This window comes from Calonectris borealis, chromosome 3 (assembly GCF_964195595.1).
Source record: "Calonectris borealis chromosome 3, bCalBor7.hap1.2, whole genome shotgun sequence".
Classification (NCBI taxonomy): domain Eukaryota; kingdom Metazoa; phylum Chordata; class Aves; order Procellariiformes; family Procellariidae; genus Calonectris; species Calonectris borealis.
In genome coordinates this window covers 56,543,029-56,556,766 of record NC_134314.1, presented here as the reverse complement: position 1 = coordinate 56,556,766, position 13,738 = coordinate 56,543,029, and the positions used below count along the sequence as shown (strand labels likewise).

Genomic DNA, 13,738 nt, shown 5'->3' with positions numbered 1-13,738 from the left:
AAGCATCTTTCCAGTTCTCTTCTGTGCAAAGATGAGTAAGCGAACCTCAGCCATCACTGAACCAACTATTTGATTTTGCAAAATCAGGAGCTCTGCTCACTCACACAAACAGTGTATAAGAATAGATTTAAGAATATGAAGATGTCACCTTTCAGCCACTAACTACTGTCTCTCCAGAGACACAGAGTGACCCAGTGGATATTTTTAATGCCCAACATCTGGAATACAGCCCTGCCCACCTTTACACACAGGACATGACACTGCATGTTCATTGTGGGACAGCAGCTCTGATGAGGGCTGCTTTACTTACTCGGGGCTAAGCACACAAAAAGAACATTATCTTGTGAATATGATATATATTAGGGTGCTAATGTGTTTTCAATAGCCAGTTTTAAAAATTGTTTGTACTTGCAGCATGTGTACTTCAACATGCAAATTCCCACTAACAGTCTTTCAGAGGAAGATTTTAAAAATTCCTCTCATTCCATAAATATTTAAACATACCTAGGCTTTCAAGTATGTGAAGATGTGTCTTTTAAGCACTAACATGAACGGATGCATGAACAGAACCTGTCACAAACAATGCTGACAGCAGCTGGAAAATGTCCCTTTGCGGCTGGTAGTCCAAGGTCTAATCCACAAATTGCTATTCGGAATACTGCAGCATCAATAGATATAAACATGAAATGTAGGTAGTGTTCATTGACATTATATAGCTTTTGAATTGTGCTTAGTTTATACCTATAATTAAACAATGGGGTAGACAGAAATAAATTAGGTTGCTACAATATAAGCAGTAAGATAACCTAGTGTATATTGCTTAACTATTTTTCAGGTATTGCTTTACATCTCATTTCTCCAGGAATAAATTCGCTGTGCCTTTCTTTTTTCCTCAGATAAACCTGTCTACTAGGAGAAAAAATGCACATATATTCTACAGACAAAAGACGTGAGGTTGTGGATTACGTGATCTGCAATAGGGCTTTCTTCTTTAATTTTTTCCCTTTTTTTTCCTTTTTTTTGTTTGTTATTAGTTATTTCAGTCATTAAGAAAAAAACCATTATACCTAATTGTCATGTTTCTGACTATAAAGCTTTTACAATTACAAAGATAAATTATGCTTAGCTTGAATTTCATTTGTAGTACATAAAGGTCAGTTATTTACTAGTATTTCCCTAAGAATCATCTTTGATATTTTCCTTCTTTTTAATTGCTTATTCAAAAGGTACTGCCTATACCCTATGTTAAATTAATGCGTGATCTGATTTTAATCAACGTTCCTGTTCTAATCACAGAAGTTATCAGATCTCACTAAACTAAAAGAAAACATATTTACTATTTTGCCATGGGAAGATAATAAAACTGATACGAGTGCGTGGTGCAGACCATGTTCTTTGACGCTGCCGTGTTTGCCTGTGGTTCTCTTCAGTCACAGCTCTGAATTGGGCTGCTTTAGAAGGCAGGATGCAAAATATATAATCTATTCATATACCGTCCTACAGCAACTCCTTTCTATTATAAAAATGTTGTGTTGTTATAGATATTGAAGATCATTATTTGATTCTAAAAGACATCACGCTGCATCTAAGTCTGTTGACGATACACAATGTTGAAAGGTATTTTCTCCAATTATTTGTTTGTTAAATTACATTGACTTTATTGTACTTGTGAATCATAGACAAATACTCTCTTGCTAACAGTAAATATCCTGTCTCTGATCTCACAAATTCAGCTGTGTTTCCACATATATAGCAAGAATGTACTGTTAGTCATTGGAAAGGAGAGCTGGCAAGCTTTAGAGGAAAGGTCTGTAATACAGAGGGTGAATTGCTGACCTGCAGCGGTATCAAAAAGAAAAAAGCTGGTCAGCAAACTCCCTATGGGAACAGCTGAGCTGAATCTTCCTTTTTAAACATTCATTGGATTTTTTCCCCCCAGTTATAAGCCCTTTTTTTTCCCATTAGGGGTTTCTCATTAGCACTGCCCTCCAGCAAATCATGCAGAGAATCAGCTGCACCCTCTACTCAGCCTACTCTCCAGAGCAGAGGGATCAGTAAAATCAGTGCCATATCTGTCCAACGTTGTATGGTCAAGTACATGTGATGGCTACTGAATTTCAGCATGCAACCTGGTAAGTTTAATACAACAGCAAGTGCTATATCCAGTAAGAGACACACTTTCTGACATTTGCTTTGTTTTTTCAAAGGAAGAAAGGGTTTGCTGCCCATTCGAGGGCTCTTTCTATTCCAGTTTTCACATTACCTTCACAATACCACACACACTTGATTCAACTGTACGTTACACACGTACAAAAGTAGCCAAGATGTGAAACCTCACAGAGGTGGCTGCTGGCTGCCAGGGGAACTGCGTGGCAATTACCCTACCCTGCGACCGAAACCTTCTGCAGAGAAGGTGTGGATGCTGGCAGCATTTCTGACAGAGTTATTTCAAGCAATTCAAATAAGAAAGAAGCATTGCTTTCACCTTTTGTGTTTCTATTTGCTATCTCATCGCAACTTAATCACTTCCTCGCATGGTTTTTATATAACCACGGAATTAATTTAAAAACTGTTAATGTTTTCATCCAGCCAAAATGTAGGGTACTCCAGGTAGGGAGATTGGTGAAAGAATCAGTTAGTGATGTCATCTGTTCAAAAAAAAAAGTAAAAATGTTTAATTTCCATGACATGGAAGAAACAAAAGCCAGAAGACTGCTCCTAGTCTGAAGCCTCTTTAAATCAGTATTTTGCCCACAAGATCTCGAATTTTTTTCTTGGGGCCACATGACTGATGTTTCTATAACTGTTCCCATCAGTTCCTTTAATCTGTTCTCAGGATTTTCTCTTTTTCCCTATGGACACAGAAACTCCCTCAAAACTTTCACTAGTGAAAGACCTTCACCTACATCTGACTTGCACGCACCAACACCTAAGACGAAGGATTATCACAGCTCCAGCTTTCTGTGTACATAAAAGGAATTCAGTAAGTTCTTGCTGTCGTGTTAAATGAAAGGCGGTGGTCACATCCAACCCACAGTTCCTCTGCTTTCAACTCTCTACACATGGACACGCTTTACTACCAACACAAGTAATCACATCTTGACTCTTTTTAAAAAAAAGCTTAAGACACACCTTTTCATCCTCTCCTCTCGTTACATGCGCTCCAGCTGTGCCTATGCAAGATCTGCTCAAATGCCAGGAAGACTTACCAACACATATATATGTTCAACTGACCACTGAAATGGCCTTTCCTTTAATTGCCTTCCTCCTCTGATTTTACATACTGCTGTCAGAAAAAGATCATTCTGAGACAGCAGACAGCTCTGCCAGCACTCATGTGTTTCTGCAGAAAAAAAACTGTTTTCTGTTTTGCTTCTTGCTAAGTAAGATGACTGGATATGGGCTTTGAAGACCATTTTCTCAAGGTTACTTATTAGAAACTTCTCCATGTCAGCAGCTGCTGTAAGCTATGCAGGAGATTAGATCCTGGCCTAAGAAAAATCATGGGTATCTCCCGCAGAAAAAACTCTGCTTTTGCATTTCATCTGCAAGAATGTGCAAAATGGGTACAGAATGCCAAAATCTCTGCTGTTGTAATGGGCACAGCTCCACTGACTTTAATAAGGTTTTGGATATTTATGTTAGTAAAAAGTTTGGCTCAGAGTGAATTTTGCCATTAGAGGCAGGAGCTCTGGATACTGAGAGCTCAGTTGTCTACGAAACCATGTACAGAGACTGAGGATACTGTAGGGGCTGGTTTGCGAACCATAGGTATGTAACACAGAACAGCAAGTGGAAGTGCAATAATAAATCAGATGCAAGATACACCCCACAGACTCTCTCAGCATAAATGTATGGTATGCAACACTTCTGCACACGCTGATCTGCAAACCTTATTAACATTGCAGTATTCCCTCACTGCCCCTAAGCAAAACAGGAAAGTATGGTCAATCTTACATGCATAGGATGGGGGGAAGATGGGAAGGAGTGGAATCTATCTCTGCTTTTGAGGTATTTCACGTTAGCGGGCACTGGACAAGGTGGATCAACAACTTCGATATTGCAAATCCCCTGCTCCTCACCTCCCAGATTTGCTTCAAAATTATCTCAAACCTTCTGCCTCAATGCACACTGAGTCCATAGGGACCAAGAACAAAGCAAAGTCTATTGCCATCCAGCACTGCTATAATAAGCACTTACTGCTGACTCCTTTCCTTTTCTGGTGGCAGTTGTTGAGGTATGAAAACTGCCAGAGGTAATTGGAAGTATGATGTACTGCTGAGCCTCACAGTGATCTAAGAGTAGCTGAGAACATCAGCATTGTAGTTTTACTGTCTGTCTCCTGGTGTCTATAAATCCCGGCTTTTACTACCTTTGTTTTTGTCATGCCAATCAAAGGGTTGATTGCCCAAGAAATAAATTACCAGATAAATCACTATTTGGAAACATAGCACTCTCTTTGACAGAACCTTATTTCTTGTGACATCGTATGCATATTCTACAGTACCACTATGCAAGGCGTTGCAGAAATAGTCCAGATTTCTAGGTGATGTCATAGCACAGAGAAAGGATAACATTACCTCTAGAGAGTGCAACACAACAGTGTAATATGCAGGTGGGTAGAACAGTGTATTCACAGAAAGGAGAGCTAATTAACGTGGGAGCGAGGGGGGAGAAGGGAGAGGACAGTCTGCCTCATAACGAAGCTTGGCATGATGAGAAAGCACTTGCCTGGCAGCAAAGGTTAGTGGAAGACATTATGGACTTGGTAGGATGTACGTGTGCGGTACACTGTAAATGCAGTACAGGGAAGCTGAAGTAAAAATGTCGTTTCAAACAAATTAAATATCTAGATCTAAATAACTGCAAGAGCTTCAGAATCTTTTAATTCCCTCTGGGGGAACTAATTTTATCTGCTGTGTAAAAGGTGCCTTTAACAGTAGTTAAAACATCCTTCCACAGGTCCACAAGTTATTAAACCTTCCACAGGCCTACACCAGGGTTGTTTTAAAAACCATTATGATAAATATGGAAACCATTACCACAGGCAGTCCTGAAAGTTAAGTGTATAGTTTTAAAAAAAGTCCATGGGATCGGGTACTAGTGTACACAGGAGTGCTTAATGTACTTTCTGCACCTGCTACAGCTGACATGCAAGAAGGCTGCAAAATCTAGTGCAAGTTAGATTAATGCATCAAAGAGAAACTAAAGGTCATTTTGCAAGTTTTTGGCCATCTGGGAATCAGGACACATGCGTCTGAGAGCATTAAGTGTGACTGATCTCTGGCACTTCTGGCATTTCTTGAAATACATGGTTTTGGATATCAAATTCATCCATCAACAAACTACTGTGCTTTTTACCTGGCGTATACTCAATTTTTAAATGTACCCTCCAAAGAACAGTCTTCACTTGCTAGCCTGAGCATTTTCATGGCTGTGGGAAGCTTGAGTTTCAGTCCCTGCAGCTAAGATGGAGTTAACTCAAGCCCTTTCTGCGGGCTACTGTTTAACAGCTATGACTTTATGTAAAAGGTGGCTCTACCCTTGCAATTTGGAAAGCACTCCAGGCTTTCTGTAAGCCGTTGAGGCATGCTAAGATCATATCTAACAAATTGAGTAGGAATACCTAGCTTTTGAATTTTAAAATGGAGGCAGCTATTTAGGCATCTGGCTCCATCAATACTCCGGGCATGCAAAAAACCAGAACTTAAAGCTACCAAAGAAGGAGCAACCTGAGAGGTTCAAACACACATTTTAATGTCCCAAGATTGTGCTCTGAGCATCAGGTTAGTACACATAGATAGGGGATGTTAGATGTCTATGTCATTTTAGATATGTAGACAATTAGGTGTGGGTTTCTTGGATTGTTCTATTAAATCTAGTTGCCCCTGGACTGCACTGCAGGTACCTAAAGGGTACCTTGGATTTTATCCTTAGCAATTGACCTACACCTTGATGTCTGAAACATAAACAGTGCATTGGTTTTCAATCTAATTTTTTATGTCTCCTAGTTTATAAGGGAGGTCTTTTACTTTTAGTTTGTTGTTGTTTTTTTTTTTTTTTAAAGGGAAAATTATGTGTTTCTAGGCTTCACAAGTACTTTGTTTTCATCTTGTGATGGAGTTGAGTGCCACATTCTCAGACAGTAATTACAGAGTAATTTGAAATAATCAGAAGCACGTCCAAAAGTAAAAGTTAGGTACCATATTTATCTCTGCGTTATGCCTCTGTGTCTTCGTTCACTGTGGTTCTGAAGGCAGCCGGTGAAAGATGTATAGGGAGGTTTATTAGCAAATTCTGTTTTCCCAGACCAAAACCAAAAGGGAATTTTAAAGGAAAGTATAGGAAAGACTTGGGTGTGAAACAGTGGGGAAAAGCAGGGCACCATTTTCAGTTTTTTCCTGGAACCATGATGAGATAATGTCAATTACAAAAAAAGATGGAGTTTAATCTAGAAACTTTGACAGTCCTAAGAGTTTAAAGCTACTTGGCAAACAAAGCTGTGGAGTGCTTGGAGTTGTTTGGTGAAACCAGAACTGAAAATCAATTGCAATAAAGATTTTTTTTTACAGTTAAACGTTGGCTTTTTGCTGAGAGCAGCTTAATGTTTTTTGCCTAAAAGCACCACAAGCCCAGTACACTCGCAAGATAGTTTTGCATGATGGAGCCGAGATACCATGTGGAAAAAAAGTATATGCTGTAAAACTGATTTCCTGCTGAAATGGTCCAGGTACCACCACTATAAAAATACTGCAAGATTTCTCATTTACTGAAGTGACAATTTCAAAAAATCTTATATTCTCTCCATCAAAAAAGCCTTGGTGTAAAGCCTGTTGAGAATAAAATCCCCCGGAATTGACTTGAGGGGCTCGATTCTCAGTCACTGTGTACACCAGCATAGCTCCCATAGCCTTCAGTTGAAGCCATGCTGATTTGTGGTAGGTAGTAATGGTTTCTCAGGTCTCAGTTCTGAAAGGGTTTGAACACGTCTTGCTATGTGCCAGCGAGCATTTATGGCCTCACAGGTAGTGCTCTTGCAGGATCAGGCCTTTCAGAAGATGCTCTCGAGAGAGTGGTCCTGTTTGCTTCTTCAGAAATCAGATTCTAGGAAGAGCTTGCTTTTTTTCATCTTTTACTTTCCATTTCTTCAGCCTTCATTTCATACCATGACGCACTTTGACCAATGCTGCTTCAGGCTGAATAATCCCTTGAGCTGTTTCTGTTTCATCTTTAAATGAAATAGGGTGTTGTTTGGCTACATTTCATAAAATGTGTCATTTGATTCAACATCCTCATATTTGTCCCACTCTCACCATATCTTTGGGCTTGTCTATACTTAGAAGCTCATTCAAATTAAGGCATGAAGTGAATTTAAAATGCAACAGGTATTCCCACTCCCTCCATGTGTATCCGAACAATCCAGGACAACTACAGGAAAAGGAGCCACTGCATTCATTTCACTCCTGGAAAAACGCTTGACAGCATTTGAGCTTCTAACTCTTCCCTCTTTCAAGCTACATGGGAAAGAGACCTGAACTCTATTGTAATCTTTATGTGGAAGAGGTCTAAAAAGGACACAACATGGTCTATGTTCCATGACAGTTCCCCTGTTCCACCCTTCCTCTCTCTCTCAGCCTAAAAGGAGACTGTGGCTCATTTCAGCTAACAAATTTCCTGCTGAGACACAGGCAACGCCCTTGAACTCTCCTGCCTTCTTCCTCCTGGCACTGCAGTTTTTGATCTCTTAAGCTAAAGGCCATGCTCATTGCAGAAGGTCGGGAGGGTTTGCACCTTCTGGAATCGGTGTTTCATGGGTCCGGCCAGAAGCACCTCTGACACGTGCTTGTTGGTGGCTATGGGAGATGGGATTTAATGACCTGAATCATCTTGTCCGCTATTCCTACTTGCTATGAGTGAATGTGCGAAGGAAGCAGTTCAGCTTTTGCTTTTCTCTTCTTTCAGTAACTATAAAATCAGACAGTATGTGATTTACATGAATTTATGCTTTACTCTGTACTGAGTAATCCGATTTGGAAAAGTGTTAAAAGCAATATTACATTGTCTGAGCACGTTTCAAAGAATTCTCAAACCAAGATTCTGATGGCAGAGGCATTTGTGAATATTTAGTATAAACCTCACATTCAGATTCATTGAATTCATAGTTTTCTTCTATTTTTGCTTCTTACTCAGCTAAACCAGCTCAGAATTTTCCAGTATCACTTTTCAACTATGGAAGACATGTATTCCTAATTAGCTTTGATTCTGCAGAACATTAACTGGTGCTCCTCTATTTTACCGGCTCTAATGCAAACTTCAGGCAAATAAGGTGTAAAATACACTGAACACTACCTAATGTTGCCCAGTTATTTAGAAATAACGTAAAAAGGGAGTAGGTTTGTTTTCGAACAAGTAGCAATGAAGTATGCAATGTTTCCCAAAATAGACAATTTCCAGTCTCTTAAAAATGTTTCTATTATTCACTTCTCCACTTAAATGGGAAGAAGCCTGATTCTTTTGTGTTTGTATTAGTCTTGTAGGTTAGATCTTTGGAGAAATCGCTACCCTAGCTTTTGTTCATTGCATGTATAATTTTTTAAGGGAGAGTACACTTTTTGACAGCTGCAGTTAAGCTGTTATATAACATAACACATCTAACTACTTGCCTTAAAGTAAGACTTCTTCATTATAACTACATTGATTTTACTTAATGACAACTTTTGCACTGAGATCTAATTATGGAATCCTAAAACAAGTGCTTGTATTTTTTCCAAGTACAATATAAAGTGAGAAAAACGTTTCAGCCCATCTGAAAATATTTCCTTAAAGGACCAAATTAAGTAGATAATGCCAAAAATGTGATTATGAATGTTTTAGCACAGAAAAATAAAATGAAAGCCAGTATGTTTTTGTATAGTTTGGAAAATACTGAATAATAAAAATAGTAATAGAATCATAGAATCATAGAATGGTTTGGGTTGGAAGGGACCTTAAAGATCACCTAGTTCCAACCCCCCTGCCATGGGTAGGGACACATTCCACTTGACCAGGTTGCTTAAAGCTCCGTCCAACCTCGCCTTGAACACTTCCAGGGATGGGGCACCCACAGCTTCTCTGGGCAACCTGTTCCAGTGTCTCACCACCCTCATAGTGAAGAAATTCTTCCTTATATCTAATCTAAATCTACCCTCTTTCAGTTTAAAGGCATTACCCCTTGTCCTATCACTACATGCTTTTGTAAAAAGTCCCTTTCTAGCTTTTTTGTAGGCCCCCTTCAGGTACTGCAAGGCTGCTATAAGGTCTCCCAGGGGCCTTCTCTTCTCCAGGCTGAAAAACCCCAACTCTCTCAGCCTGTCTTCATAGGAGAGGTGCTCCAGCCCTCTGATTGTCTTGGTGGCCCTCCTCTGGACTCACTCCAACAGGTCCATGTCCTTCTTATGTTGGGGGCCCCAGAGCTGAACGCAGTACTCCAGGTGGGGTCTCACGAGAGCGGAGTAGAGGGGCAGAATCACCTCCCTCAACCTGCTGGTCACGCTTCTTTTGATGCAGCCCAGGATACAGTTGGCTTTCTGGGCTGCAGGTGCACATTGCCAGGTCATGTTGAGCTTCTCATCAACTAACACCCCCAAGTCCTTCTCCTCAGGGTTGCTCTCAATCCATTCTCCACCCAGCCTGTATTTGTGCTTGGGATTGCCCCAGCCCATGTGCAGAACCTTGCATGTGGCCTTGTTGAACTTCATGAGGTTTGCACGGGCCCACCTCGCAAGCCTGTCAAGGTTCCTCTGGATGGCATCCCTTCCCTCCAGGGTGTTGACCACACTGCACAGCTTGGTGTCGTCAGCAAGCTTGCTGAGGGTGCACTCAATCTCCCTGTCCATGTCACCGAAAAATATGTTAAACAGTGCTGGTCCCAGTACCAACCCCTGAGGAACACCACTCATCACTGGTCTCCACTTGGATGTCGAGCTGTTGACTCTTAGAATGCGACCATCCAGCCAATTCCTTATCCACCAAGTGGTCCATTCATCAAATCCATGTCTCTCCAATTTAGAGACAAGGATGTCGTCCGGGACAGTGTCAAATGCTTTGCACAAGTCCAGGTAGATGAAGTCAGTTGCTCTAACCTTATCCACCAACGCTGTAACCCCGTCGTAGAAGGCCACCAAATTTGTCAGGCATGATTTGCCCTTAGTGAAACCATGTTGGCTGTCACCAATCACCTCCATATTTTCCATGTGCCTTAGCACAGTTTCCAGGAGGATCTGCTCCATGATTTTGCCGGGCACAGAGGTGAGACTGACTGGCCTGTAGTTCCCCAGATCTTCCTTTTTTCCCTTTTTAAAAATGGGGTTATGTTTCCCCTTTTCCAGTCAGCGGGAACTTCACTGGACTGCCATGGCTTCTCAAATATGATGGATAGTGGCTTAGCAACTTCATCCGCCAGTTCTCTCAAGACCCACGAATGGATCTCATCGGGTCCCATGGACCTGTGCACCTTTAGGTTCCTAAGATGGTCTCAAACCTGATCTTCTCCTACAGTGGGCGGTTCTTCATTCTCCCAGTCCCCTGCCTTTGCCTTCTGCAGCTTGGGCGGCGAGGCTTGAGCACTTGCTGGTGAAGACTGAGGCAAAAAAGTTGCTGAGTACCTCAGCCTTCTCCATATCCCAGGTAATCGGGTCTCCCGTTTCCTTCTGGAGAGGGCCCACATTTTCCATAGTCTTCCTTTTATCACTGACGTACTATAGAAGCTTTTATTGTTGCCCTTGATGTCCCTGGCCAGATTTAATTCTATCAGGGCTTTAGCTTTCCTAACCTGATCCCTGGCTGCTCAGACAACTTCTCTGTATTCCTCCCAGGCTACCTGTCCTTGCTTCCACCCTCTGTAGGCTTCCTTTTTGCCTGACTTCCTCTTTATTGGGATGCATCGCTCCTGAGCTTGGAGGAGGTGATCCTTGAATATTAACCAGCTTTCTTGGGGGCCTCTTCCTTCCAAGGCTTTATCCCATGGTACTCTACCAAGCAGATCCCTGAAGAGGCCAAAGTCTGCTCTCCTGAAGTCCAGGGTAATGAGCTTGCTGTGCGCCCTCCTCGGTGCCCTAAGGATCTTGAACTCCACCATTTCATCGTCACTGCAGCCAAGGCTGTCCTTGAGCTTCACATTTCCCACCAGCCCCTCCCTGTTGGTGAGATCAAAGTCCAGCATAGCACCTCTCCTCGTTGGCTCCTCTATCACTGGGAGAAAGAAATTATCATCAATGCATTCCAGGAACCTCCCGGATTGCTTACGCCCTGCTGTGTTGTCCCTCCAACAGATATCGGGGTGGTTGAAGTCCGCCATGATGACCAGGGCTTGCGAACGTGAGGCTGCTCCTATCTGTCTATAAAAGGCCTCATCCGTTCGGTCTTCCTGGTTGGGTGGCCTGTAGCAGACCCCACTATAATGTCACCTGTCCCTGCCCTCCCTTTAATCCTGACCCATAAGCTCTCGGTCGGCTCCTCATCCATCCCCAGGCGGACCTCCATGCACTCCAGCTGGTCATTGACATAGAGGGCAACACCTCCTCCTCGTCTCCCCTGCCTGTCCTTCCTAAAGAGCCTGTATCCTTCCATTCCAACACTCCAGTCATAGGAGCCGTCCCACCACCTCTCCGTGACGTCAATAAGATCATAGCCCTGCAGGAGTGCGCGCGTCTCTAACTCCTCTTGTTTATTCCCCTTGCTACGTGCGTTTGCATAGAGGCATTTAAGTCGGGCCCCTGATGAGCTGGCTTACTGGCTGGAGTGGCTGGAATTCCTTTCTGCTGCTCTGCAGGTGCTCTCCTGCTGACTGCGATCCTTCTCCAGGCTCTGGTTATCTATTGCTGGCACTGGCATCAAACTGGTAGGAGTGGGATGGGTTGAGGTTCCCCTCGATATGAAGTTCAATATGAAAAAACGTGTCTTATGAGACAGCATTAAAAAGTACACAGAAGACACAGGCAGCAACTAGCTATTAGTGCACTGAAGCCATGGACACTGCACCATTGACCCACTGACTATTGGGCCTATTATCTTACCTCAAAAGGGAAAATCCTTTGAGTCCTTACCTGTACACTAGTAAGAGTGGTGTATTGATAAGCTTTGACTACCAGGTAATTGGCTTCTATATCTATTATCCCCAGGATCATGTACTTCCACCATCTTCTTTTCAAAATTGCCAGCAAGTTTTCTTCTCCTGTGGTAATAAACAAGAAGAGTTATGTAAAAGAGTTAGGTTTACATGCACAAAATACCTGCCTGTCAAGAGAAATTATCTAGAAGATCTCTTGCATTTACAATATGCAGCTGAAAAGCACCATATATAAATAGGTACTGCAACGAGGTGAAAACTAACAGACCCTATTTGTCTCGCAGATATTAAAACAGCCAGCTTGGCGAAGTAATATGTAAGGGTCAGATTGTCACTTCGCTTAAGATGTAAACAACGCCAGGAAAAACAAGTGCAGCTTGGGCAGACTGTAAATGTGTTCTTAGTTTTACTTTTATATACACACATATATATACACATATAAAATGCTAAAGAATAGAGCAGTTTATTACATACATTTATACTTTCCATACATACTGATAAACGTTGTATCACACATGATGCAAGAGGGTTTTGCCAGATATGGGAGATCACCAGTATTTGCAAATATGATGGAATATTAGAGCATGAGAATAACAGCATCACCTTTTGGCAGATTACAGATCCTGTTCCAAGGATAGTTATTACGATCCTAGAGGTTCAAAATATCCGACTTGTTTAGAGAAAGGCTGCACTGAGACAGACAGATTTTGCGTGACAGGTTGCTCTGCTCTGAGGATCGATTTCTGAAGTAGGCAGGTTTGCTGCCTTCTAGGGGAGCCCTGCCAATCAACCAGTACTTAATTTCCACCACGTGAAGACTGGCAGTACAATATGGCCTACAGATCAAACCCACAGCTTTCAAAAGGTCAAAGCATTCCTCATGCTAGGCTAGGGATTATTATTGTTCTCCATTCAAAAGAAACCAGCTCATTAGTGAGGGTGGGCAAACCTGTTACTTATTTGCATTACAGTAAGCTCCAGACACGATGGGACCCCACTGTGAAAGGGGCCGGACATACTGACTGTGACTGAACACAGTATGACTGGAGGTCTTTAAAAGTCTGTAGCCTAAACAGGGATCTAAGTAGGGTTGACCTGTACTGCCAAAGTACCAAGAATGGAATTTAAACTGTCTTGAAAGTTTAAAAAAAAAACCCCACTATTCTGAGATTTGTTCGTGTTGCTGCAGCCTTTCTAAGTGCCTGTGATGATCAAAATGAGCAGTGGAAAATACAGAAGAAAAGGAACATTATTGTCAATTGCCACCAAAACTTGCTCAGGCTTCCCAATTGTCTCTCATTATTTTCCATCATCACAAGTGTGTTCGGCTCTCTGGTTCAAATAGACCCAGTGATATATGTGCTGCCCTACCATCAGAAATGGCAGGCTCTTTATAGCACAGGACTATCTCAGATCTTATAAGTTGCAATCACAGAAAAACGGATTATGACTTCAGAAGTTGATTCAAGATCTTAGACTTTAAATCTTGGCATCACTGAGTGACCTGAATGGGTATTTACCTGAACCAAGCATCTGAATCATTTCATGTTTGTTCATTAACAGATGCCCACACATACACACTTCCAGTGGGATATTGTTAGGCAACCCTAATATTTGTTACAGTGATTATGA

General features: G+C 41.8%; 1 protein-coding gene across 2 annotated transcripts in view; it reads right to left on the bottom strand.

Moving 5' to 3' along the window:
- Positions 1 to 13,738, bottom strand: part of SLC35F1 (solute carrier family 35 member F1) — a 260,221-nt gene that overhangs the window by 44,526 nt on the left and 201,957 nt on the right. For both annotated transcript variants that reach the window (XM_075145738.1, XM_075145736.1), the window contains exon 3: positions 12,084 to 12,211. In XM_075145738.1, coding sequence (XP_075001839.1) covers positions 12,084 to 12,211 — 128 coding nt within the window. The remainder of the gene's footprint in view (positions 1 to 12,083; positions 12,212 to 13,738) is intronic.